At 46.5% G+C, this 27256-nt stretch overlaps 2 protein-coding genes across 7 annotated transcripts in view; both read left to right on the forward strand.

Moving 5' to 3' along the window:
* Positions 1-14354: 14354 nt before the first annotated feature.
* On the forward strand, positions 14355-22716 carry dmbx2 (diencephalon/mesencephalon homeobox 2). 6 transcript variants are annotated; one of them, XM_066644749.1, is made up of 4 exons: positions 14355-14463; positions 16345-16519; positions 18214-18389; positions 21785-22716. In XM_066644749.1, the coding sequence occupies exons 2-4, from the start codon at positions 16354-16356 to the stop codon at positions 22220-22222; spliced, it is 780 nt and encodes a 259-aa protein (XP_066500846.1). In that variant the 5' UTR covers positions 14355-14463; positions 16345-16353; the 3' UTR covers positions 22223-22716. The 6 variants fall into 6 exon arrangements, with proteins under 6 accessions (XP_066500846.1, XP_066500848.1, XP_066500845.1 ...); XM_066644751.1 differs by having other exon boundaries at positions 14361-14463; positions 16348-16519; XM_066644748.1 differs by lacking the exon at positions 14355-14463 and adding an exon at positions 15451-15523 and having other exon boundaries at positions 16348-16519.
* A 2822-nt stretch (positions 22717-25538) lies between these two features.
* The window catches only part of csnk1g2b (casein kinase 1, gamma 2b), a 56060-nt gene continuing 54342 nt past the window's right edge, over positions 25539-27256 (forward strand). Inside the window, exon 1 of the mRNA XM_066643520.1 lies at positions 25539-25669. The gene's annotated coding sequence lies outside the window, so the exon portion shown is untranslated. The remainder of the gene's footprint in view (positions 25670-27256) is intronic.

Here is a 27256-nt window from a genome sequence, read left to right on the forward strand (position 1 = left end):
CCTCCGGGTGACTGTCTGTGAGGAGTGTGGTGTGTTCTCCCTTTGTCTGCGTGGGTTTCCTCCGGGTGACTGTCTGTGAGGAGTGTGGTGTGTTCTCTCTGTGTCTGCGTGGGTTTTCTCCGGGTGACTGTGTGTGAGGAGTGTGGTGTGTTCTCTCTGTGTCTGCGTGGGTTTCCTCCGGGTGACTGTCTGTGAGGAGTTGGTGTGTTCTCCCTGTGTCTGCGTGGGTTTCCTCCGGGTGACTGTCTGTGAGGAGTGTGGTGTGTTTTCTCTGTGTCTGCGTGGGTTTCCTCCGGGTGACTGTCTGTGAGGAGTGTGCTGTGTTCTCTCTGTGTCTGCGTGGGTTTCCTCCGAGTGACTGTGAGGAGTGTGGTGTGTTCTCCCTTTGTCTGCGTGGGTTTCCTCCAGTGGCATTACTAGTGGCTTTACTAAATAACCCTCTGAGAGCCCCCTTTATAAGAGTGTTGGGAGGAATTACTTCACCAGGCAAAGAAGCTCTTCTAGATACAACCCTTTAAAAGCTATAATTTGAACTGTCGGAGATTTAAGGAAACCAAGAAATGCCATGAAAGATTCGTGTGGTGATGCCAAGTTCAAACAACCCCTCAGTGGCTCTGTAAGTGACGTGTGAGTAGAAGGACTTTACATAATGTGTGACGTCCTTCAATCTCCACGTTATGAGGAGGGTCTGTAAATTTACCGTGGTGTTATTCTATGACATCACACCGGGAGCCCTTTCTGGCAGCCCTTTCAGGATCGGAATCTGCATACGGGGATTTACAGGGATTTGAAGCTCAGTCCACACCGTAGATCCAGTCTCCAGTCCTGGATTTTGTAGTGACTCCTAGTGAAACCGATCGTTATCGTAAACCAATAAGCTGCTTCGTGTCAGACGACATCCAGGGCCGGAATCGGGATTTCGTAGGTCAGATTTGCGAACCAGGTAAACAACGAATAAACCCAAGTTGCTGCTTTAGGACCGTACTTTGCACTGCTGGAAAGCCAGAGATATTTGTGTTACAGCAGGAGATTAGATATGTGTTACAGTATTAAACCCACAGTTGTACTTGATCACGTTTAGCGCCACCTTGAGGAACAGTGTATAGGAACACAGCTACAGAGCCTTAGCTAGTTGCAATGGCTATTAAAGGTTTCTTGTTTTTTAGTTGCTTTGGAAATCCATGCCTTTCAGAACTGTGATGAGAGTAAATGCACTTGTCGACGGATGAGAAGGCCTTGCGGGGGTTGTCTTTGTTTTTGTTCACACCGTTAAAGCTATTAATATGAAGCGACAGAGTTCGGCTGGTCGAGACACGGTTTGTTTCCTTCTTTTTTAAACATCGCAGCCTGTGAATGGCATGGTTCTGAGCTGCCGCTCTAATACTCTCACTCAGACTGAGCCTAGTCTAAACGCCTACTTTCTAACTCTGACACATCACTGTAAGCCCTCATTCCACTGTTTCTTTAAGGTCTAGGTTCACGTTCTAAATTGGTTTACTCCTGAAGCCATGAGCTGTAAATATGCTGTTTTGGTATCTCTTTTTGTTTTCTATTAAATGATTTAAATCTAACAAAGTCTCCAGATGATGTTATTTCCATGTTGTTGATGGTTCAGATGCTTCTCTGTGAATTGTCTTGTTTCTAAAATATTTAGGTTAAAAATGTGCAAGATGCCAGTTTATAGCTAACAACAAATATACTACTTAATTAAAGGCTAAGCAGCAGTGATATGAAAGTGTCAAACAAATAAACACAGTGGAGTTTGAGTTCCTAACTTGTGTTTATTGATCGTCAGAAAACATGTTATTTCTTACTAATTGAAGGAATAAGGTTTAAAAGACCGTTGGTCCCCCCCCCAGCGGTGTTCGGAAACTCTAATAGGCGTCTTGCCTGTGACGTAGATGGTGGACAACACTCTAGAAGCTGCACTTAATTTAATGCAAAATGATGAAAAGGTGTGTTGTTTTTGGCTGCAATCATTCAATGTACAGTGGGACATCTGTGAACAAATGGCCCAAAGATCCCAAAATATCCAGAAAATGGACTAAATTTGTCAACTTCAAACGGGCACTTTGGAAAGGACCATCCGCTCACTCCGTTATCTGTAGCTCATTTCACTGGCGCTTTTCCAACAATATGGGCATGTAAGGACACCAACGAAAGGTGTTCAAGAGCCTCTGTAACATGGAGGTAAACAGGGTAAGGACACTCACTTCGCCTGTTTTAGTTGGTGTTAGTTAACGTTAGCTTGACTCGCTAAACTCGGTGGCTCAGATTATACTCGGCTACGTAGCTGCATTACGGAGGTTTATAGTGTCGGATGAATTCGAGTTCGACTTCGATCACATTTACAAGAATAACGGTACCTCTACATTTGAGTTTAGCTTATTGCTAGGCTATTGTCATGAATAATGGTGGTTATTTAGCTAGATACTGTCATAACAGTCAGTCATAACGGTGTTTTACCGCGGCGTTGTTCAGCTGTTGTCCACCAGTGACGTCACGGTCGCGTTCGAGAATTTCCGTAGAGAGCTCGGGTTTTTCCGTCAATTTAATAAAATTGTCAGTTTTAAAGCAACTTAAGCTGCTATTTTCATTTTAATTCATACTTATATCTGTCAGTAACTACAATAATATTCATGGAGGTCCATTAAGTGGTGCTTAAGCCTCAGGTTTCTTTAATGTGACTGAGAACTGTTTACTTTGATGTTTCACATGGAAGATAACCAACCACCAACTGTTTAACATTTGTGTGCCACGTACGGCCTGTGTTTAAAATGGTGCTACAACAAAAATACTCGGTGGAACCAAAATGGCGACCTTTAAACCTGAGATTCCGTGGAATTCACCAATTGTTTACTGCTCGCAAAAGTTTATTCCCAGACAGATGTTAGATGGACAAACGCAACTGTCAAAATCCTGATTGCTGGGCAGTAGATATTAGAGGAGAGGCCAGAGGTTGGGAATACAGATGACCTCTATCGAGAACACACAAGAACACATACTGAGAAACAAACCTGTCTTATCTAATGCCAGGCTGAAAAATGTGCGTCCGATGTCTTCCCCAAACTCACTGTAAAGCTGAAGTCTCCTCTCGGTTGCTGCCCGTGTGCTGCGTCCTGTCCTCGTGCAGCTGATGCCTGACCGTGCTCCCTCTTTAACTCAGCAGCTGTTTTATTTAAAAACAAAACGGGACTAAAAAGGGCAGAGGAGCCCCATTGTGTCCCCGCTCCCCGGGCCCCTGTGTTTACCCAGCACGGCCTGGGCCCCTGCAGACGGCAGGTATTAAACCCCGCGCTGCAGGATCAATATGCCGCACAATGCCGAGGAGGGTTTAGAGGCTGGAGCATGTGGACCAGAACAGCTTACAGACTTCCTCATTATCAACTTCGATCAGAAACCCCCTCTGATCACCTTTGACTGGAGGGGGCACTCGGCGGGGTGGGGGCACATGCTGAGAAGAGGCCAGGATGACCCTTAACCCCAGCGCTAAACCCCCCTCTGTCAAAAACACCTTGGTTATGAAATGTACAGTGGTGTGCTAAAGCTTGCAAAAGTGCGCACATTAATGTGTGGATCTGCAGCCCACCAACCAACACACTGTGGAACAAGGCCACCCAGTCCGTTTTTTGTAGGCTGCCTAGGTCAGAAAACCTTAGAATAGCCCCGCCCCCTCGTCTGAGTCGGTCCAATGTGAGAGAGCGAAGTAGATAAACAAGCGTGGAGTAATAATAGCACTGATTAAAAACAGAGAAGAAAGAGAATCAAGCGAAAACGGTTAAAAACCAGAACTTCTCCACGCTCCTCACTACTGTGCACTCAGGGTCAGGGTGAACAACGAGCCGCTCTCTTTATTATTTAAAGGAACAGGCGCTGAAATCGCCTGCTCTGAACAGGGCTGTTTAGATGGGGAGAACGCTGTTGTGGGGTTGGATCCTTGTGGTATTTTGTTAAAGCGCATTTTATATGTTAAATTCTGTCAAGAAATGGAACTTGGGCACAGCTCCACATCCTTTCAGACCCACGGTGCGGATTATTTCTCCCAGTGGAAAGATGGACACAGATAGATGTGGAGTTCCGAGTCCTGGGCTTATACAACGTACACAACGTACACAAGATGAGATACACACATCAGTGATTTCATAGCTAGCTCGGCCTGACCTCTGTCTGACCTCATTCAGTCATTAACTCTGTTCCTCCCAGTGTAAACTTGAGCCCAATTAGGAGACTGACCTTCCATTCATTTCCAATATTGATCTGTCACTCAAGCAGACAGACCCTGCGGCTGGAATGAAGGTCCCTGTTTAGACTTGCACTTGTTTTATGGATCTGCAGTGGTCATTTTATCAGGAACAGCGTAGGTGCTGTTTGTGGATTTACATAGTGTAGCCCGTGGTTTACTGCACAGTTTGTTCAGATGGACCAAGTATAGTTTATTCTAGCTTAGCATGTTAGCTTAGCTTTCTTTAGCTTATATTATTTGAAGTTTATCTTAGCTTAGTTTAGTGTTAGCGTGGCTTAGCTTAATTTAACTTAGCTTAGCTTACTATAGCTGAGTTTATGTTTTATATTTTATACAGATTAGCTTAGTGTAGTGTAGCACGGCTTAGCTTAACTTAGCTTACTTTACTATAGCTTAGTTTATGTTTTATACAGATTAGCTTAGCTTAGTTTAGTGTAGCACGGCTTAGCTTAATTTAGCTTACTTTACTATAGCTTAGTTTATGTTTTATATAGATTATCTTAGATTGGTTTAGTGTAGCATGGCTTATCTTAGCTTAATTTAACTTAGCTTACTATAGCTTAGTTTATGTTTTAAACAGATTAGCTTAGATTGGTTTAGTTAGATATAACTTAGATGAGCTTAGTTTTGTTTACTATGCCCTGGTCTGTTTTTAATTTAAGTTTAAGCATAATTCAGTTTAGTTTAATTTATATTTAATATACCCTGCTCTTTTACAGGGTTTGAGTTTGTGTTGTGTGTGTGTGTGTGTGTGTGTGTGTGTGTGCGATCTCTGGCTGGGGTTCAGACTGTGTGGACGCTCTATTGGCCCCGGGTCTCTCACTGTGCCGGGTCAAAGGCCAGTCCACATCGATCCCCCGTCCGAGAAAGTGTTTAACCCCCGCCTGAGCTGCAGCCCTGGAGCCTGGAGCCTGTGGGGCAAGTGTGGATCGATCCTCCTTGTGTGGAGGGCCTCAGGCTTTAAGCGGCTCCTCTGCAGATAACTGACAGCTACAAAGCTCCCCCCTTGACAGGCACTTGTCAATACAACTCTCAGCTATTGATGAGCAATTAAAAAAAGAAAGAGAGGGAGAGCGAGCACAAGCTACCCTCCAAATCACACATCTGTTGAACAGGAGCAGTAAACAAAACCCTCTATGGGGACGTGTCTCAAAAGGCCCGGTGAACCCCTCTCGACCCTCCTCAACAGCCCCCTGTAGTTTTGGGCCAATTCAAAGGATGTTAAAAACCATTCAGACACAGGACAGGTCGTTGTCGATAAAAGGATCGCTCATCTCGCCAAGGCCATTGTGTGGAACTATAGGAACTGTCCACCTTAAATCCACCGTCACCCAGCCTCATTCAGAGAGTCTGCTCTGGGCCTGGCCTCTGAGCGACTGTACGTATCTTTTATGGTTAAAAGAAATAGTTTGGCAGCGAATCAGATGTAGATTTCCCTCTTACTCTGAAGTGTTTGAACAGGAGGCACTGTTAGCGTCTGTAGAGAGGGTGAGTGTATTTAGTTTTTTTAAAAAAGGACACCAGAGATATATGGGTAGCCCATTGTGGCTGAGTGTGTGTACGAAAACATAAGAGGGAGTACAATATCCCTAAAATCATCACTCTATTAATAAATTGTTTACCAAGACTAATACGTAGCTTTAATGGAGCTCTTGCTCCTCGCTGCCGTTGTATTCTTAGCTGAACCTATGTGTGCGTTTAGGTCCTTTACACCTTTATTTACTACACAAAACATGGGGATTTCTTTTTTAATTCATCCGAGAACTTACATTTACGTTTCGGCATAGCTGCTCGAGCTGCACAGCCGCTTTGCCTGACGTAAACAAGGACTACTGGCGTGCAGACTGACCAATTAAATGTTTACAGAGAAGGTTATCGACCAATAACGGTAGCTCTACAGTCAGACCGTCCAATCAGAAGATTGTAGGCTACTTCACCACGCCCCCTTCTCACTCAAGCGAACCAATCGGAGTAGGGGAGGGCGGGACTAGTTTGTGAACGAAACTTCTCGAAGTTCTATGTAACCTCTAGAAAAACAAAATGGCGGACGTTTGTGAAATTCCGCCCGGACATTTTTTTAAGTCTAAAAAAGAGGACATGTCCAGGTAAAAGAGGAAATTGGTTTGAAATTAGTGTAAAATCTCATATTAAAAACACATATTTCACACACCAAGAAGAGGACATGTCCAGGAAATAGAGGACATATGGTTTCCGTACTTTACTTAGCACTGGCGCTAACTAGTAACGATAGATATGTACCTACGCTGATTAGCATTGTGCTAACAATAGGCATCAAGCCACACTGAGGTGTTCAGTAACCTCTAACAGACCTGGTATCAGCCATAAGATTAAAACCACTGATGTTACAGTCAAAAATCAGTTCTTGAGGTTGAGGTTTGAAGCAGTAAGTAAGAACTAAGCAGGGCTGTCACTAGAGAAGAATGATTAGCTACGATTTAAACAGGGGCTCTGGGGTAATTGCCTAATAGCAGCTAATTTCTTTGACGAGGCACAGATTAAGCAAAGCCACCAGGCGCTAAGATAGCATTAGCTCTATCTAAAAGCAGAGCTGTAGTTCCCGGTGTTTCAGCTCTGACCTGCTGCTCTCAGTGCCGCTGCGAAACAAACCGCTGTAGGAGGGAGGGACTGTGACTCCATTGGCTGATCACTGAATGATGGACAGATAGCTCTGGCTGTATACGTATGTAACAAAACGCATCCCGTATCGGTTCAAACGGAATCTTCGTGTCAAAATGCTGGACGAATATATATTTTATCGGGACGGTTGGGCGTATATTGTGTCAAGAAAGTCCTCTCTAAACCACAGCCCTTGTGGGGTTTTCCTCCTTATGCAGTGGTTAGTACCTGCCAGTGTGGTCCAAGAAAGGACACCTGGTAAACTGGTGACAGGGTCATAGGCTCCTAAGGGTTGTTGGTATGTGAGGGAGTGAAGGTGAGGCCATCTGACACCTTCGCTCCTTCAGTCATCAATGAACATTTGGTGCCTTGGACCCTGACGCTGTTTCACCAGTTTTCTGCACTGCACAGGTTTGTACTGGAGGCCCTGCCTGACGCAACCTGTAACTTTCACCTAGGCCTTAGGCTGAACCCCATTTCACAATTTTACACCTACCCCTCATTTTCAAGTGTTATCTTGCCCCTTGGACTTAGTTATATTTAGGGCATTGTGCCTTCAAAAGTGTTTCACGATCATATATAATCACCCACTCCTCACTCACTGAAGCTGAAATTCATTGATTCATTCATTATCTGTAACCCTTATCCAGTTCAGGGTCACGGTGAGTCCAGAGCCTACCTGGAATCATTGGGCGCAAGGCGGGAACACACCCTGGAGGGGGCGCCAGTCCTTCACAGGGCAACACAGACACACACACACACACACTCTCTCACACCTACGGACACTTTTGAGTCACCAATCCACCTACCAACGTGTGTTTTTGGAGCGTGGGAGGAAACCGGAGCACCCGGAGGAAACCCACGCAGACACAGAGAGAACACACCACACTCCTCACAGACAGTCACCCGGAGGAAACCCACGCAGACACAGAGAGAACACACTACACTCCTCACAGACAGTCACCCGGAGGAAACCCACGCAGACACAGGGAGAACACACCACACTCCTCACAGACAGTCACCCGGAGGAAACCCACGCAGACACAGGGAGAACACACCACACTCCTCACAGACAGTCACCCGGAGGAAACCCACGCAGACACAGGGAGAACACACCACACTCCTCACAGACAGTCACCCGGAGGAAACCCACGCAGACACAGACCTACTCCGCTTTCCCCACAATAATTGAGACAAACTACCCCTGAGCAAAACAGAGGTGAGGGAATATCAGCTAGAAATCAGACCCCATATAATACACAGTAAATGTCCACAGGTTTTTAGATATCATCTATAACTTGGTGAATTCAGTTGCTATAAGATACACCTGTTGTGAACACAGTTTGTATAATCAGGACGCTGTGGAGCAGCTGCACATGAGCCTAAGGTTACCACACTCATCGCTAAATGTGGGCTAGAAGCTTATAAAGCCCCTGAGCCTTGAGGCTGAGTGATGGAGCTCTATGTATGTGGCCTCACTAAATGTCAGTGTAAAGCCTGAAGAGTAGATGCTTCATTAAAATGGGAACAAACTCCCTGTTCCCTGAATTGCAGAAGAGACGTTGGAGGAGAGAGTCCACTGTGTTCGGCCGTACGATGGAGATCTGGCTGTGTGCTGAATCCCAGGGCCGTAGCTGCACCTTTAAAAACCCTAATCCCCTTCTGTGTAAATGGATCCTTGAGCCCAGGGATATCCCTTTAAAGCTTTTAAAACCACAGGAGAGACTTAAACCCATAAAGGCTGAGAAGGTCACTCTAAACTCTGCATTAAGACACTTTAAGAGGGGGCTTCACCCCGTTAGACACATGTAAATAAACAGAAGGCCGTCTTAAAGCCTTGAGAATGCCTTATACCTGAACAGGACGTCAGAGTTTACTCAGGGACAAAGATTCATTGTAGTTTTGGGCGCAGTGAATTAACACACTTAAATAAACCAAACTACACAGTGAGGTTTGTATTTGACATCTCCCTCTGAGCTCCCCGTCTGTGGCTCCGTGGATCCGGGAAAAAATGGAGGATCAGGAACGTAGAGCATAGCTTTAACTGCGTCTGTCACCACCAGGGGGCTATTAATAGTAATAACTGCATTTTGGAACTTTTACAATTGTAACGTATTTTAATAAAAGTATTTAGTCCGTTTTCCAAGACTTTAGGAGAAAATGTAAAAATTTAATCTGTGACATTTTAACTCTTTGAAGCTTTTAAAAAAAACAGAGTACCCGTTTCCAAAGTTATCACCGAAATACGGATAAATCTTTGCAAATTATTTACAATTTGAAAATGTAAATCCCATTTAACCCTTTGGGGTCTAAGGACATTTTCTCGATTTTCTGAAATACATCTTTAAAACAAACGTTCAGAACAATCTCAGCTTTCTCGTTAAGTGAGGCCCATGTGACCTACAGCATTTTATGAAGAGATAATCTGTCTCTAACCCTGAAAAACTGAAGAAAATCTTTATATTTCTTATGAAAACATCCCTTTCCTCGTGTGGAATTGTGTTGGTGATTGAAATAGTTTTATCAGAGTCTTAAACAGAAGTGAATCCACCAGTGAGACACGGCGAGAGTCAGAGGAGGCGTGTCTAAAGCTTATACATAGGCTGGTAACTCAGGGTGTACAGTATGGCGTACCGTGGTGATAACGTGATCGACAGAGCAGTTTCTGCACATTCACAGAGTGTTAGAACTGTGTTTCTGTGCTGTGCTATCGCTAAGATATTAATAGAAACATCGTGAATGGTCGTTGATGCGCCGGTGCATTCTTCAACCCCATAGGGTTAATATCAGCACATGGGAACTGAGGAGACTAATTGTTGCAGTTTTGCGAGTGGAAATTTTGCTCATTCCCATTTGATTAAAGATGTTAGCTGCTCAGCAGCCAGTTGTCACCATCCTCTCAGTCTCTTCTTCAAGATTTGCCGTAGTGGAACGATCTGGACTGCAGGCAGGTCACACGCACTCTGCTTCTAGGAAGCAACACTTGTGGCAAGTGCGGAATGTGTCTTGGTTTTGTCTTGCTGAAATAACCATGGACTTTCCAGGAACGGCTGTCACCTTCATTGGTGAACGGCAGCATTTCTCTTCCAAAAATCCTATTGAATGTCTCCACAACAACGGTGCCTTCACACGTACACAGGTCACCCATACCATGACAGATGTTGTCAATTGCAGCTATCGTTTATAACAGTCTGGATGGTCCCTTTAAACGTTGGCACGAAGAACTCAACATCACCTTTCTGCTGACTCAAACAACAGGCTAAATTGTGGACTCATCTGACCACAGCACACATTTCCACTGTCCTTCAAATCATCTGAGGAGAGCTCGAGAAACAAAAGGTAATCAGGTATATCATTGTCTCTAAAGGTATAAACAGTGTAAATGTACTTTTAAAGTCCAATTGTGTTCCTCAAAACTACATTACATTCTCTTCAGAAGGAGAGGTGAATATTCCGCATCTTTCATTACAGACCTGTGTGAAATAAAACAACATAATAAAAGTCCTACAAATGAAACGGACTGGGGCGTAGGGAGACGAATTGAGGCGTACAATTATCATCGATTCATTTATATTAAACGTACAGAATATGGGCCCTTGAGGGTACCACCGCAGTGACGTAGTTTTCTGATGGTGTAGAATGACTGTTAATTATGCAGTGCTGTCTGAGGGCTCGAAGGTCGCACACTCCGCAGTGGTGTCTGGCCTTGTCCTACACAATGTGGATGGTGAAAGAATTAAACTCTGTGTGACAGAAATATTCCGAAACAGCTTAAGAATTCCCTCACAAAGTTTGCCGAGTGAACCATGGCCCTCTTCTGCAGAGTCTTTGGTGGGTGTTCATTTTATACAAAATGGTATAACCTTCATATTCTATAAAGTACTTGTTTAGTGCTGGTTCCAACGTTTTGCAGAAGGTTCCAGGCAAATTCAGCGTTGGTTTACATTAACAAAAGGCAATCGAGTTGTTCAATGCAAATGTTTCCCGAAATGAGAAGAGGAGAGGCGAGGAGGGAATGGTGGAGGGGAGTGTGGTGGTCTCAGGGAGGGGGTCACTCACACAAGCGGCGTCTTTGTGCGGCTCTAATCCTTGCAGCCAACACAGCTTTGGCCAGGTTTCATCATGAAAGTGCCATGAAATAACTACTTTTTTTCTTAGCAGCAAATCTGCGCTAATCCCGCTGACCGAGGAGACAAAGGCTTCTGAGCCGGGAGCTTTAACGGGTTCAAGGCCTGGGCCACCGAAGCTCTTCTAAATGACTTATTTCCAGGAGACACTAATATAGCTTGACAGGCAAGAGCTTCGCGGAGAGTGAGGAGGGGGTAAAAACGGCCTGAATGCAGAGAAACGAACCCCCACGGTTGGAAACAGGTAGCCAAGGGGCGTTTAAGTCTGCAGTTATTAGAATTCACTCAGAAAGTGTTTAGAATTTTCTGTGCAAGAATTTGTGGAATAAATTTTCGCTCGTTAACAGTGTGATGTGAAAGCGCTCAAACTTAGCTGCACGTTCTTGTTTACGTGTATTATATTCTGAGCCTCAATTCCTCTGATTAATCACAACAGGTGTCAGTTCTGACCACTCCATACTGTGTATAAGCTCTCAATCTTTCTCAGAAACAAACACAGTGCGCAGAGTGAAGATGCCAGCACCAGGACTCCTCTAACTACAGAGTTACACCAGGAGAAAAGCTAATTGTGGTCCGGTCTGTTTCCATTCAGTCTGCGCCATAGCCACTAGGGGGCCTTTGGAAAGGTGTGAAGGACTTTATGTAAAAAAAATACCTGCACCACAGAAGATTAAAGGAAGAAAACATTGGGAAAACGAAGATGGGAACGAATAACAGCCTCGGAAGACCTGGTGTTGTACCAAAGCTCTCCCTCCGTATCAGATACACAGCACTTTAATTGGCCCAAGGATTCACTTTAAAGAATACATCATTAGTGGCCCGCTGGCAGTTTTGTCTTTCACCTGACGGTGGCAGCAGTGCGCTAACGTATAGGATACTGCACCACTGTGTTAATGAACTGGGAACCGGCGATTTCAAGAGAGAGGGAGGTATCTGCAGTAAAACGTTGGATTTTACACTCTTTTGAAATCCTGCAGCAGTTAATCCTCTAAAATACAATTCACTACTTTTGTAAACTTGTGTTTTTGATATTGTAAGATTTAAAACAGAACTGTGTTTCTGCGCTGTGCTATCGCTAAGATATTAATAGAAACATCGTGAGTGGTCGTTGATGCGCCGGTGCATTCTTCAACCCCAGAGGGTTAATATCAGCACATGGGAACTGAGGAGACTAATTGTTGCAGTTTTGCGAGTGGAAATTCTGCTCATTCCCATTTGATTCAAGACGTTAGCTGCTCAGCAGCCAGTGGTCACCATCCTCTCAGTCTCTTCTTCAAGATTTGCCGTAGTGGAACCATCTGGACTGCAGGCAGGTCACACGCACTCTGCTTCTAGGAAGCAACACTTGTAGCAAATGCGGAATGTGTCTTGGCTTTGTCTTGCTGAAATAACCATGGACTTTCCAGGAACGGATGTCACCTTCATGGCAGCATTTCTCTCTCAAAAATCCTATTGAATGTCTCCACAACAACAGTGCCTTTACACACGTACACAGGTCACCCATACCCTGACAGATGTTGTCATTTGCAGCTATCGTTTATAACAGTGTGTGTTTTAATACACTGTTATAAATAATTTACAAATAATATGAATACTACCCCTGACAGAGAAGACCTCCTCTCCCTCGCTTCAGATCTGATCCCATCCACAGCTCAGTGCTCTGACCACTCTTGGCCGCTGGGTTTGGATCCCATGTTGCTCTACGGTGTGTGTGTGTGTGTGTGTGTATGTGTGTATGAGAGATTGGGTCGCAGGTATATATCAAATTGTAGGGACCAAAATATGTTTACACACTCACATCGTGGGGACTTCTCTTCTTACATAGGGTTATAATAGAGGTGATATAGAGGTGGTTTAAGCTAGTAGTAGTTTTAGGGTTAACCTGTGAAATTAATGGAAAGCTATGTAAGCCCTGACAATGCATGAAAACAAATGTGTGTGTGTGTGTGTGTGTGTATACTAGAACTATTTCACATTGTGTGGAACTAAACCTGTTTACATGTTCACATTGTGGGGACTCTTCTTAAAGCAAAGACATTTTTTTAAGGTTGGGTTAAGATTGATGTTAATGTTAGGTTAGTAGCACTTATGGAAACGTTAATAGTTACTCTATGTAACGTCCCCACAATTCACAGATACAAGATTGTGTGTGTGTGTGTGCTGAACCCCCACAGGACTGTGGATCAGCGCTGATACTCGTGGGAAACGTAATCTAGCTGGGCGGCTTGCTCCGGCTCTTTGGCCCTGAGCAGTGCAGTTTGACCAAGCTTTGGGGGAATTTACATCTCTAAACCCACCTCAGCTTTACCGCTCATGATCTGATTTGAGGCTATTGAGTGTTTATCTTGTGAAGGTGGGCAGGGCCGGGGCTTAGGGAGGCTACGGCGGACAACAGTGACAAGGCCTGACATTTCTTCCTCTAATATTAAACTGAACTACTCATGAACCTGCTGTTTATAGCTGCAGCGGTTCCCTGCGCTTCTGCTCGGGTCTGAGGCCTAAACTCAGCCACTCCTTCAGAGCTGAGACTGACTTAAAGGGGCACGCCCTTCCTCTTTTGAAATCTTTGGATAATTAAAAGTCTTTGAGATGGAAACAGTCCTGCAGTGGGTTTGGGTGTGGGATGCTCCAGTTTAGAGATACATCTGGAGTCAGAATATTTTACAGTGGTCATGAATGGAACCAGACGTCCAACAATCACTAAAGCTCTAAATATAAAAAGGTATTTCATGTGAAGTACACTGCAATTATGCATAAAGGTGTTCAATTAAGGAATATATATGTTTTAAAATCCATTCATTCTGGAGATGTATAAGAAAGATGCTATAAGGCTAAATATTCCCCAAAAGAAAACAGATTATTTCACCATCATTAACCACAGACAACAAAAAAATCCAGATAAAACTCAACGGACAGGTGGAGATTGTAATAATGCGGGTGTGTAGGAGTAAGGGAAGGAGGTAAGTGCAGGAGGTTTTATTACAATAACTTAAAGGAAACTAGACAAAGGGACGTTAAAAAAAAGGGCTAAATACAGATGCTAAGGAGCTAAACACAAAAGACTAGGCTAAACTATAAACAGAGCTAAACGCTAAACACAGCTAAATGCTAAACAAGGAATCTAACCATAAAACACAAGAGCTAAACAAGAAGGCTAAACCCAGAGCAAGACAAAAAAACCACAGACTTAACCACTGAACAAAGCTAATCACACATATAATGACCCACAAACAAGAACAACTGACAAGGACTATATAAAGACAACACCAACAAGAAACACCTGGGCACTAATTAAGACACATGACACTAATAACACAAGGGAAGGGTATCACATGACCAGGGAACAAGCAGGAAGCAGACACAAGACAGGGGGAAACAGTCACATGACAAGGGGAGTGCAAACAGGGAACAAAAACAGAACAGAACACAAAAACAACACGTTAGAGATGACTGCGTGTGAGTAAATAAAATGCTATAAGTGTGTTGTAGATGCTAAGAGACGTCTGGTTCCATTCACAAACATTGTAAAGAAATCGTATTTTAAATGTGTTCCTACGGTCACCGAATGGAATGTGTCTGACGTTCAGAAACGACAACAGCAGATCCCTCATAATGGTTTCTCGCTGTGTGCTTTGTGTGTCTCACGTTGAGACATTACACATAGTCACTACACGTCTCAAAGTGTGTGGACACCTGCTCTTCTCAATAAAGGCCCATCCTTAGGTTAGTTCTATTGCTCTATTTATTTATTTAGGGTTTTTATTTCAGGTGCTAATGTTGGCTAACGAATGGACCTCCATCACTCCAGAGAACCCAGAGTCACCGCTCCACAGCCCCAAAGGCCCCTCGCTGTCACCTAGCATCGGGAACGCTGACCTTAGGCTTCTCCAAAGAGTTCCATTCTACATCCAACTACTTGAAGCAGCTCCTAGTTCTGCAAAGTGTGTTTTTGTGTTTTAAAGAGCAAATGGCCTCCTACACGACGAGAGCTCTTAACCCCAAGCTAAACTGACAGCTCCTGCACTGCATTTCATTCTCAATTCATACTTCACGGGGGGAATATGGGAGCAGTTAGCAAAACAAACCATGCAGTCACACAAAGCCCCCTGGAGTTAAAGCTGCCAAAGCCCTATTCTAATGTGGCCAGCTCTGGAGATCAGCCGGCCGCATTGTTTTAATTGTTTTAACTGGGGTGGGGTGAGGGGGTGGAGGTGAAATAATGCTCGCTTATGGAGGGGAGATCCTTTGCTGCTTTAAATCTCTCAAGTTCAATAGTTTTAAAAAGAGAGAGAGAGAGATCCTGAGCCCCCCACCAGACCCCCTTCTTCTCCCTCATCCCACTTAATCCGGGCTAATACCTTTCTTTCTATTGGCTAATGGCTGGGAGACGCTGGAGGTAATGCTTCTTAAATAGGCCCCGCTGGACGGGGCTTGGGGCAGTGGGACCTCACTTTGGACTGAGACGCACTGAAGGATTTTTCCTTGATTCGCAGCTTCAGTTTTCCGGGTTTTCCAGGTAAACTCCCACTCACGGGCCTTTACTAATGCAGCTTTTTTTATTTCCTCATCCTGAGATCCGTTTCACTGGAGTTTTTACTGATTTTTCTTGGGAACAAGTCTCGAGAGCTGGCAATCTCAACTCCTAATGGGGATGAATGGAGAACACGTTGATTCAGAGTCATTTTGGAGCTTCGTTGTGAAATTTTGATTCAGTAAAAAGAGTGTTTTTAAAACTGATGACAGTCTGAAGAGTAGAGATTCCTGGACTGGACCGAGCGGCAGTGAGACTGTATTATTCGTGACTGATAGAGAGGAAAAGAGCTGTTTGAAAATGATGTGCATCTCCACCACTCTTCCCTGTGATGTTTGCTCTGCAGCTCTTTTGAGTTTATTGAGTTTGGGTCAGTTTTCATGTTGAATTAAGTACTTTTAAAGACGACACAGGGGTTAAGGAATATTTACTATGTACTCAGGGAAATATAAAGCTTAGTACTGGCCCCGTGCACGAGATGTAGCTCAATTTGTCAAGTTACTTTTGAGGTCGTATCATTTTCCAGAGAAATATCAACAAAATTCATTTGACAGGGCGCACCCAAACTTTTGCACACTGTTGTATGTCCACAGCTCACCGCTAGGGGGCGGCAGTGTCTGTGTTAACACATTAAAGTGTGGGTTCTAACAAATTTCCAGAGGAACCAGACGTCTGAAGAGGAAGCGCTTGAGCTGTGTGTGTGTGTGTGTGTGTGTGTGTGTGTGTGTCATCTCTTATCACTGTCACTGAGAGCCCTGTGCATTTCTCTCTGATCTGATACATGTATTTATGTGTCTTTTCCCCAGCAGACAGCCATGAATTCTCTGTATCTGTGCGGGCCGAGCAGTGGCGGTGGTGGTCTTTACCCGTTCCCCCGGCTCAACTCGCTGTTTTTTGACCCTCACCAACAGGTCACGGTGCCACCGCGGCCTCCAACTGCCGCACCCGTCCAGAGTCTCTCTGTGGCAGAGCGCCTCGCCGGTAAAATACCCCTCTTTTACACATACAACACTCAACACAGACACAACTGAAGCCTGGCTCGTTGGCCCAGAGTTTTCAAAACTCTCTGAACTTACACTTAATGGTTCACAATCTGGGGGCGGCGCAGTGGAGCAGCAGGTAGTGTCTCTGTCACAGCTCCAGGGACCTGGAGGTTGTGGGTTCGAGTCCTGCTCCGGGTGACTGTCTGTGAGAAGTGTGGTGTGTTCTCCCTGTGTCTGTGTGGGTTTCCTCCGGGTGACTGTCTGTGAGGAGTGTGGTGTGTTCTCCCTGTGTCTGCGTGGGTTTCCTCCGGGTGACTGTCTGTGAGGAGTGTGGTGTGTTCTCCCTGTGTCTGCGTGGGTTTCCTCCGAGTGACTGTCTGGGAGGAGTGTGTTGTGTTCTCCCTGTGTCTGCGTGGGTTTCCTCCAGGTGACTGTCTGTGAGGAGTGTGTTGTGTTCTCCCTGTGTCTGCGTGGGTTTCCTCCAGGTGACTGTCTGTGAGGAGTGTGGTGTGTTCTCCCTGTGTCTGCGTGGGTTTCCTCCAGGTGACTGTCTGTGAGGAGTGTGGTGTGTTCTCTCTGTGTCTGCGTGGGTTTCCTCCGGGTGACTGTCTGTGAGGAGTGTGGTGTGTTCTCTCTGTGTCTGCGTGGGTTTCCTCCGGGTGCTCCGGTTTCCTCCCACGCTCCAAAAACACATGTTGGTAGGTGGATTGGTGACTCAAAAGTGTCCGTAGGTGTGAGTGAATGTGTGTGTGTTGCCCTGTGACTGGCACCACCTCCGGGGTGTGTTTCTGTCTTGCGCCCAGTGATTCCAGGTAGGCTCCGGACCCACCGCGACCTTGAACTGTATAAGTGTTTACAGATAATGAATGAATGGTGCACAATCAAGGTGTGTTGTTTGACTCTTCCCTTTCTTTCAAACCTCATATTACTGCAAATCCCCCTTCATTGGCCTTCCTAATAAATCCATACACTCTCTTTATTAGGTTCAGAAATCTGCTGCTAGGGTTCTCTCTTATTCTAAAAGATCAGCTCAGATCACCACTGTTCTTCATCACGATCACTGAGGTCCTCTGGTAGCAGTCTCTTGTCAGTAGATAAATGCAGATTAGCTCCTGTAGGTGGTATATCATTCAGCGCCGTGGTGACCAAGCTCTGGAACTCTTCACCACAAAGTGTTCACCTCTACACCTCATTTTCTTCTTTCAAACCTCAGCTAAAAACCTGCCTCCTCCGCAGACATAAGTGTTCTCTCTCTCTCTCTGTCTCTCTCTCTCTCTGTCTCTCTCTGTCTCTCTCTCTCTCTCTCTCTCTCTCTCTGTCTCTCTCTGTCTCTCTCTCTCTCTGTCTCTCTCTCTCTCTCTCTCTCTCTCTGTCTCTCTCTGTCTCTCTCTCTCTCTCTCTCTGTCTCTCTCTCTCTCTCTCTCTCTCTCTCTCTCTCTCTCTCTCTCTGTCTCTCTCTCTCTCTGTCTGTCTGTCTGTTGTCGTCTTGTGTAAGGTGACCTTGGGTGTTAGACAGGCGCTATATAAATGCACCTTCCTTTAACCCCTTATTGACTATGCCACTGTCCGATATGTCAAAAGAATGTTCTATTCCCGTCTACGGTCACAGGGCTGTGGTGTAGCGGGGGTCTGGGGAGCTGTGTATTTCTGTGAGACTCTTCTATAAACGTGAGCATGATTTCTGTTTTCTAGAGCTCATCCTTGAGGCGCGTTACGGGAATCAGCAGAAACAGAGACGCAGCCGAACGGCCTTCACTGTGTCCCAGCTACAGGCTCTGGAGAAAACCTTCCAGCAAACGCAGTATCCAGACGTGAGCATGAGAGAGAGACTGGCCATCTGCATCAACCTCCCTGAGGCTCGCATCCAGGTCTGAACACTGTACAGTCACAATCCTGTAGGCTTAGGGCAAGGGAATTAACTCTAAGGAGCCCCTGTGCTACATTTCCTCGTGTACTTTATGAATTGTTATTGTATTTTACCCTCTTCTTTTTCCACTGCTGGATAATTGGAGTTGTTTTCAAGAAGAAAGGTGACACTTTCACCAGAGCAAAGATAATCAAACCTTTTCCTCCAGCGCACTCATTGCCAGATTTTGAGAACGTGAGCCCTCTCCCATTCAATGTATAAACTACAGCATCCTCTGTTATAAAAATCAGCTCAAACCATCCCCTCTGTCCACAAGTTTAAAGATGTATTATCAACTCACTACAAATTAAAATAAAACAAAGCAGCACATGACGGTGAGAGCTTCTCCTCTTTTCTGCTCATACGAACAGAACACATGCTCCTGCTCTGGGGGCACACACAGAGAGAACACACCACACTCCTCACAGGCAGTCACCCGGAGGAAACTCACGCAGACACAGAGAGAACACATCACACTCCTCACAGACAGTCACCCGGAGGAAACCCACGCAGACACACGGAGAACACACCACATTCTTCACAGACAGTCACCCGGAGGAAACCCACGCAGACACACGGAGAACACACCACACTCCTCACAGACAGTCACCCGGAGGAAACCCACGCAGACACAGAGAGAACACACCACACTCCTCACAGACAGTCACCCGGAGGAAACCCACGCAGACACAGGGAGAACACAACACACTCCTCACAGACAGTCACCCGGAGGAAACCCACGCAGACACAGGGAGAACACACCACACTCCTCACAGACAGTCACCTGGAGGAAACCCACGCAGACACAGAGAGAACACACCACACTCCTCACAGACAGTCACCCGGAGGAAACCCACGCATACACAGGGAGAACACACCACACTCCTCACAGACAGTCACCCGGAGGAAACCCATGCAGACACAGGGAGAACACACCACACTCCTCACAGACAGTCACCCGGAGGAAACCCACGCAGACACAGGGAGAACACACCACACTCCTCACAGACAGTCACCCGGAGGAAACCCACGCAGACACAGAGAGAACACACCACACTCCTTACAGACAGTCACCCGGAGGAAACCCACGCAGACACAGAGAGAACACACCACACTCCTCACAGACAGTCACCCGGAGGAAACCCACGCAGACACAGGGAGAACACAACACACTCCTCACAGACAGTCACCCGGAGGAAACCCACGCAGACACAGGGAGAACACACCACACTCCTCACAGACAGTCACCCGGAGGAAACCCACGCAGACACAGGGAGAACACACCACACTCCTCACAGACAGTCACCCGGAGGAAACCCACGCAGACACAGGGAGAACACACCACACTCCTCACAGACAGTCACCCGGAGGAAACCCACGCAGACACAGGGAGAACACACCACACTCCTCACAGACAGTCACCCGGAGGAAACCCACGCAGACACAGGGAGAACACACCACACTCCTCACAGACAGTCACCCGGAGAAAACCCACGCAGACACAGAGAGAACACACCACACTCCTTACAGACAGTCACCCGGAGGAAACCCACGCAGACACATGGAGAACACACCACATTCTTCACAGACAGTCACCCGGAGGAAACCCACGCAGACACAGGGAGAACACAACACACTCCTCACAGACAGTCACCCGGAGGAAACCCACGCAGACACAGGGAGAACACACCACACTCCTCACAGACAGTCACCCGGAGGAAACCCACGCAGACACAGGGAGAACACACCACATTCTTCACAGACAGTCACCCGGAGGAAACCCACGCAGACACAGAGAGAACACATCACACTCCTCACAGACAGTCACCCGGAGGAAACCCACGCAGACACAGGGAGAACACACCACACTCCTCACAGACAGTCACCCGGAGGAAACCCACGCAGACACAGAGAGAACACATCACACTCCTCACAGACAGTCACCCGGAGGAAACCCACGCAGACACACGGAGAACACACCACATTCTTCACAGACAGTCACCCGGAGGAAACCCACGCAGACACAGGGAGAACACAACACACTCCTCACAGACAGTCACCCGGAGGAAACCCATGCAGACACAGGGAGAACACACCACACTCCTCACAGACAGTCACCCGGAGGAAACCCACGCAGACACAGGGAGAACACAACACACTCCTCACAGACAGTCACCCGGAGGAAACCCACGCAGACACAGGGAGAACACACCACACTCCTCACAGACAGTCACCTGGAGGAAACCCACGCAGACACAGAGAGAACACACCACACTCCTCACAGACAGTCACCCGGAGGAAACCCACGCAGACACAGGGAGAACACACCACACTCCTCACAGACAGTCACCCGGAGGAAACCCACGCAGACACAGGGAGAACACACCACACTCCTCACAGACAGTCACCCGGAGGAAACCCACGCAGACACAGGGAGAACACACCACACTCCTCACAGACAGTCACCCGGAGGAAACCCACGCAGACACAGAGAGAACACACCACACTCCTTACAGACAGTCACCCGGAGGAAACCCACGCAGACACAGAGAGAACACACCACACTCCTCACAGACAGTCACCCGGAGGAAACCCACGCAGACACAGGGAGAACACACCACACTCCTCACAGACAGTCACCCGGAGGAAACCCACGCAGACACAGGGAGAACACACCACACTCCTCACAGACAGTCACCCGGAGGAAACCCACGCAGACACAGAGAGAACACACCACACTCCTTACAGACAGTCACCCGGAGGAAACCCACGCGGACACAGAGAGAACACACCACTCTCCTCACAGACAGTCACCCGGAGGAAACCCACGCAGACACAGGGAGAACACACCACACTCCTCACAGACAGTCACCCGGAGGAAACCCACGCAGACACAGGGAGAACACACCACACTCCTCACAGACAGTCCCCCAGAGGAAACCCACGCAGACACAGAGAGAACACACCACACTCCTTACAGACAGTCACCCGGAGGAAACCCACGCAGACACAGAGAGAACACACCACACTCCTCACAGACAGTCACCCGGAGGAAACCCACGCAGACACAGGGAGAACACACCACACTCCTCACAGACAGTCACCCGGAGGAAACCAACGCAGACAAAGGGAGAACACACCACACTCCTCACAGACAGTCACCCGGAGGAAACCCACGCAGACACATTTCAGGGTCGCGGTGTATTTTCAACATATAAATATAGATATTAACTGGAAAAAAAACCCAAAACGTTAAATATAAACAGACTAAAAATGACCCAAGAGCAGGTGTTGGAGCTGCAGGAGAATAAAGAGCCAGAGATGATGACTGAATTTATTCTGAATGTGCTTCCTCAGGTGTGGTTCAAGAACAGACGAGCCAAGTTCCGCAAAGGCCAGCGTTTCGCCCCTGTCCCGAAAGGACGAGGCCCGGAGGACTCCAGAGAGAACAAACAAGTGAAAGAACAGCGGACGGATGAAGAGAAAGGCTCCAGTTCCCAAATGCAGCTTTCACTGGGCAGTGACATGAGTTCCAGTCCCAGTGACAGCTCATCTCCAGCTCTCTTCCAGGCTCTACATTCCCCTTCAGCTCTCTGTCCATTTCTATTCAGGGACCGGCAGCAGAACCCAGTTCCTCATGCTCTGGGCCTTTTTTCCTCTCCTCTACCTTTCCCTCCTGCCTTTTTACCCATCGTCCAGCCTCTCAGTAATACTGCAGAGATCCTGCCAATGGGCAAGTGCCCACAGAGCTCCCGTCACACCAAATCAATGGCTTATCCACGTCTGGACTTGTAGCTGCACCCCCTAGAACACCCCCACGAGCCCTCCTCTGCCAGTTGTCTGTGGGGGAATAGGAGGGGAACAGGTGCTGCGCCGGACCGCGTTACTGCACTCAGATGGACTCAGTAATGTGGGAGAAAGTTGAGATTAGGGCCATGGGTTTTGACCACTGTTAAATGACCTCTTGATGACCCTCACTAGTGCAAATCGCTTGGCCCAGAGGTCCAGTGCAGTCAACAATGCAGCTGCCCTGGTGTGTGCTGAAGCACTTTTCAGAACCGGTATCAGTCTGGGCCCAAATGCATTGGTCTTTAACGTTTAAACGCTTGTGAACTGTTGGGAAGCTTGGTCTGATTTAATAAGCTGTGGAAAATGCTTGAGAAGACAAAACATGATGGCGTTGCATCTTTAAAACAATGGCATTGTTATATTGTAAGGTAATGTGTACATATTTTATTTGCTGATGCAATAAAACACGCTTTTCTGCATTAAAATATATTTCTATACAATATCACGTGTGTATCTCTTGCGTAAATATGATGTTGCTCTGTTTCACTCAAAATAGCTGTAGAATTAAATAGTTCAGATGTAAACAAATCAATTCAGATGATTCAATGTGACAAGTCCTTATTTATACGTTTATATTCTGTAATCACTTTATAACGGAATGCGCCCCCTACTGGTCCACACACATACCACACCATACATTTAAAAACACATTTTAACACTAAGCTCAGTGTGAATAGTTGGAGCTGGAAGCTGAATAGATGAATGTGTGTAAATGTGATATTTTTGTGGCTTCAGAAAAACAATAAGGCTATTTTTCAACTTAGTTTGCAAATATAGTTTGTATTGACGTTCCTGTGACTTTTACAGTGTTTACAGTTTCCGTTTTTCTTTAAAAACAAAGCACAACCTTTAAATGTGCAGAGGTAGAAAATGTACTGAACAACAGGATTTATTATTTTGACTTCCCCCTCGGTGTGCGTACGCAGGCTCGACGTATTCTCCAACGCAGTTGCGCCTTTGGATCACGGCTGCAGTGGTGAGAGGGCGGAGCTACGCTTCTGGCGCAGACCTCGGGTGTCGTTCTTTAGCATATCGATTCCTTGAGTTGATTCTTTTTAGTGAATTTTGGGAATCGACTCCTCATTGCTGCTAGTCAACTACGGAGCGCTGCTGGGGGTCACGCCACAAACCAGTGGGTATTCCACAAAGCAGGATCCTTTTGGCCAGGTATCTTAAATCCAAATCCAAGCCTGTCCAAACAGCTTTGGGGTTAAGTTAACTGGCTAACCGAGATATCCTCCAGATAAAGTAAACTCAAATTGACCCGCTCTGATAATATACTTTCAAAATAGATTAAGGAATTTGACAAGTTTAATATAATATGGGAATTACTAACTAATGTGTGGGAACAAAATAATGTATGTTTGGGAATGACTGGCTAAGGTGAGGGCGGCATGGTGGCGCAGCAGGTAGTGTCGCAGGTTGTGGGTTCGAGTCCCGTTCCGCGTGACTGTCTGTGAGGAGTGTGGTGTGTTGTCCCTGTGTCTGCGTGGGTTTCCTCCGGGTGACTGTCTGAGAGGAGTGTGGTGTGTTCTCCCTGTGTCTGCGTGGGTTTCCTCCGGCTGACTGTCTGAGAGGAGTGTGGTGTGTTCTCCCTGTGTCTGCGTGGGTTTCCTCCGGCTGACTGTCTGTGAGGAGTGTGGTGTGTTCTCTCTGTGTCTGCGTGGGTTTCTTCAGGGTGACTGTCTGTGTGGAGTGTGGTGTGTTCTCCCTGTGTCTGTTCGGGTTTCCTCCGGGTGACTGTCTGTGAGGAGTGTGGTGTGTTCTCCCTGTGTCCGTGTGGGTTTCCTCCGGGTGACTGTCTGTGAGGAGTGTGGTGTGTTCTCTCTGTGTCTGCGTGGGTTTCCTCCGGGTGACTGTCTGTGAGGAGTGTGGTGTGTTCTCTCTGTGTCTGCGTGGGTTTCCTCCGGGTGACTGTCTGTGAGGAGTGTGGTGTGTTCTCTGTGTCTGCGTGGGTTTCCTCCGGGTGACTGTCAGTGAGGAGTGTGGTGTGTTCTCTCTGTGTCTGCGTGGGTTTCCTCCGGGTGACTGTCTGTGAGGAGTGTGGTGTGCTCTCCCTGTGTCTGCGTGGATTTCCTCCGGGTGACTGTCTGTGAGGAGTGTGGTGTGCTCTCCCTGTGTCTGCGTGGATTTCCTCCGGGTGACTGTCTGTGAGGAGTGTGGTGTGTTCTCTGTGTCTGCATGGGTTTCCTCCGGGTGACTGTCTGTGAGGAGTGTGGTGTGTTCTCTCTGTGTCTGCGTGGGTTTCCTCCGGGTGACTGTCTGTGAGGAGTGTGGTGTGCTCTCCCTGTGTCTGCGTGGATTTCCTCCGGGTTACTGCCTGTGACTGTGTGTGGTGTGTTCTCCCTGTGTCTGCGTGGGTATCCTCTGGGTGCTCTGGTTTCCTCCCATGGTCCAAAAACACCCGTTGGTAGGTGGATTGGTGACTCAAATGTGAGTGAATGTGGCACCCTTCGAAGAACAGGCGCCCCCTCCAGGGTGTGTTCCTGCCTGGTGCCCAGTGATTCCAGGTCGTCTGAACTGGATAAGCACTTACAGACAATGAATGACTGACTACGGTGTGGAGATTAGATATTTAATTATCTTATTCATAAGCCTTATAAAGTTGTCCCTATGTCTTCATTTGTTTTGAAGGACTCCATAATGTCATTCCCACACTTTAAATAACTTGTTCTCACAGCTTATTAAGTGGTTCCCATGCTTTAATTTATATTGTAGTGATGTCACAAACTGCAGTAAGGATATTATTATTACTAATTACTAATATTCTGAGAAGCCTTTACACAGTACAGTGGAACATTTCAGTGAGTATATGATTGCATCCAGCATTGATAATTTTCACGAGTGGTCTTATATATCTTTGAAATTCTGACAAACTGGACTTCGCAGATCACTGGGCTCAAGGTGGGAACAAACCCACACCTAGGGACACACCAGCGTGTGTTTTTGGACCGTGGGAAGAAACCGGAGCACCCGTGGGACACCCACGCGGACACGGGGAGAACACACCAAACTCACTAGAGCAGGACTCGAACCCCAGGACCCTGGAGCTACACCACTGTGACGCCCTGTCCCTAACCCTAACCTTATCCTTAACATTTAAACCTGTCTTCCTCTTAAGACTAAATGACTTACTGTGTGGGGACTGGCTTGTGTTCAAACAAATAGTGAGTCACACGAGGAAAGGAAAAGTCGACTCTTTGTGTTGATATGAATCGATTCTTTTGACTCATTAAAAAGATCCGGACTGATTCAGAGCAGCGGAGGCTTAAAGAGACAACAGCAGAGAGGCGGCTAGCTTCTGTAGGAACTGGACAATAGCTCGGGAAAACGCCGGAACAACGCGGAATAAAGGAATATGCGGCTCGTGGTTGGAGAGATACACACGGAGAGGTAGAGTATGTGTCCTTTCGATGCGTTTCGGTCGGAAAATGCTTGGCCGAAATGCGAGGAGACCGCTGAGAGTTCAGTGGAAACGTTAGCGGAGCTACATTGGCTCGTTAGCATCGGCGGCTAGTGGGAGTTTCTGAAAAATGGATTTGAGTTGGTTTTCGTTGAAGCTGGAGTTTATCCGTTTGTTTGTGTTTTCTGTTCACAGCCGCAGCTTTAATTCCTGGGGCACATTTTGTTCTTCGGGGACTTATGAGGGCGATTTAATGGCTGTGAAGTTTAAGCTGAGGCCAGCGCTCTGAGCGTTAGCTGCGTTTAGCTTTGAGTGTTTTGGGTTTAATTTAAAGATTGCCCTGGGTTAAGTTGCTCAGGGGGATTTGAGGACAGTAGTATGTGTTTGTGAGACCTTTAAGACCACAATAGAGGTCTAAACCCGCTCCCATGTACTTTGTATTTGATAAAAATACACGTTTTCCGTCGTGTAACGTTAGTTTCTCTAGGTTTCAACGACCCTCTCATTTCAAACCTTCCTTCAAATGGAGCTGCAGATGTTTTACATCCAGTAAATCTGTAGTAGTCCCTCTTTAACCCCACGTCTCACACATCGTGTGTGTTGTTGGTGTTTCCTCTAATAGCTTGTTCACACCATTTAGACGGAGGACCAAGAAACAGCAGCAGAGATGAAAACAAACAAGGGTTATGTCTTACCTTTTAGAAATGAAGGGTTTTAAAGGTACACCGTTTCCTCTTTGCTTCAGGAACAGCTTCTGTCCTTTTTAGGAAGGCTGTAGACGACACGATGGAACATTTCTATGAGGACCTGGAGACATTCAGCTATGGGAACCTTAGTGAGTTATGGTCCTGGTGTTTGGTAATTACTTCTGGAGCACAAATGCCTCTCCAACTCATCCCAAAGATGCTGGATTGTGCTCTCTCTCTAGACTCCAGTTTCTCTCTTATACAACCCAGTGCTGGAGGTGTTATACCCTATACGCTTAGCATTGGGGATAGTGAACTTGGGCTCATGTGCAGCTCCTTCATGCCATGTCTGTAGGATTATGGAAACGGAGTAAAAACTGATCGTCCACGTTCCTGCCGTGAAGTAAAGTTCAAATTAGAGGCGTCTACTGCTTTCCGACACGTTGTGTAGTTTCTCCAGTTTTCAGATTTAAGTTAATGTGGTTTGTACGTTTTAATGTTGCTCCAAATGTAGACTTAGCAATGTCTTAAACCTAGGAGTTTTGTGGGTATTTCACTTATTTAGAAACAGCACTAGTTGTGGATTTGTGGCTTCTTCTACTAGTTGGTACATGCTAGAACTGCAAGGTGTTTGAAATGCACTGTCGGTATGTAAATCATTGTTTAATATTCATTAGAGATGTGCACAACGACTACAAAATTGGAACTAATCATGTTTACTCCTTCCCGTAGTCTCAGCCTTGACCTAAACCAAAAGACATGTCTAAACATGTTGGTCGAGCCTCTTGAGCAAAGAAAAGCCTGAGCTCCATGCAGATTTGTTCTCGCCTCGACCCAGAGACTTCAGAATGTTTCCAGACAAGGACCCTTTCTCGGCTTCATTGTTCTCGA

The sequence above is a fragment of the Hoplias malabaricus genome, chromosome 14, assembly GCF_029633855.1.
Source record: "Hoplias malabaricus isolate fHopMal1 chromosome 14, fHopMal1.hap1, whole genome shotgun sequence".
NCBI classification, from domain to species: domain Eukaryota; kingdom Metazoa; phylum Chordata; class Actinopteri; order Characiformes; family Erythrinidae; genus Hoplias; species Hoplias malabaricus.

Coding starts and splice junctions, on each gene's coding strand:
- dmbx2 (XM_066644749.1), top strand. CDS start 16,354: ATGAATTCTCTGTATCTGTGCGGGCCGAGCAGTGGCGGTGGTGGTCTT. Junction 16,520..18,213: donor TGTGGCAGAGCGCCTCGCCG/GTAAAATACCCC, acceptor TCTGTTTTCTAG/AGCTCATCCTTGAGGCGCGT. Junction 18,390..21,784: donor TCCCTGAGGCTCGCATCCAG/GTCTGAACACTG, acceptor GTGCTTCCTCAG/GTGTGGTTCAAGAACAGACG.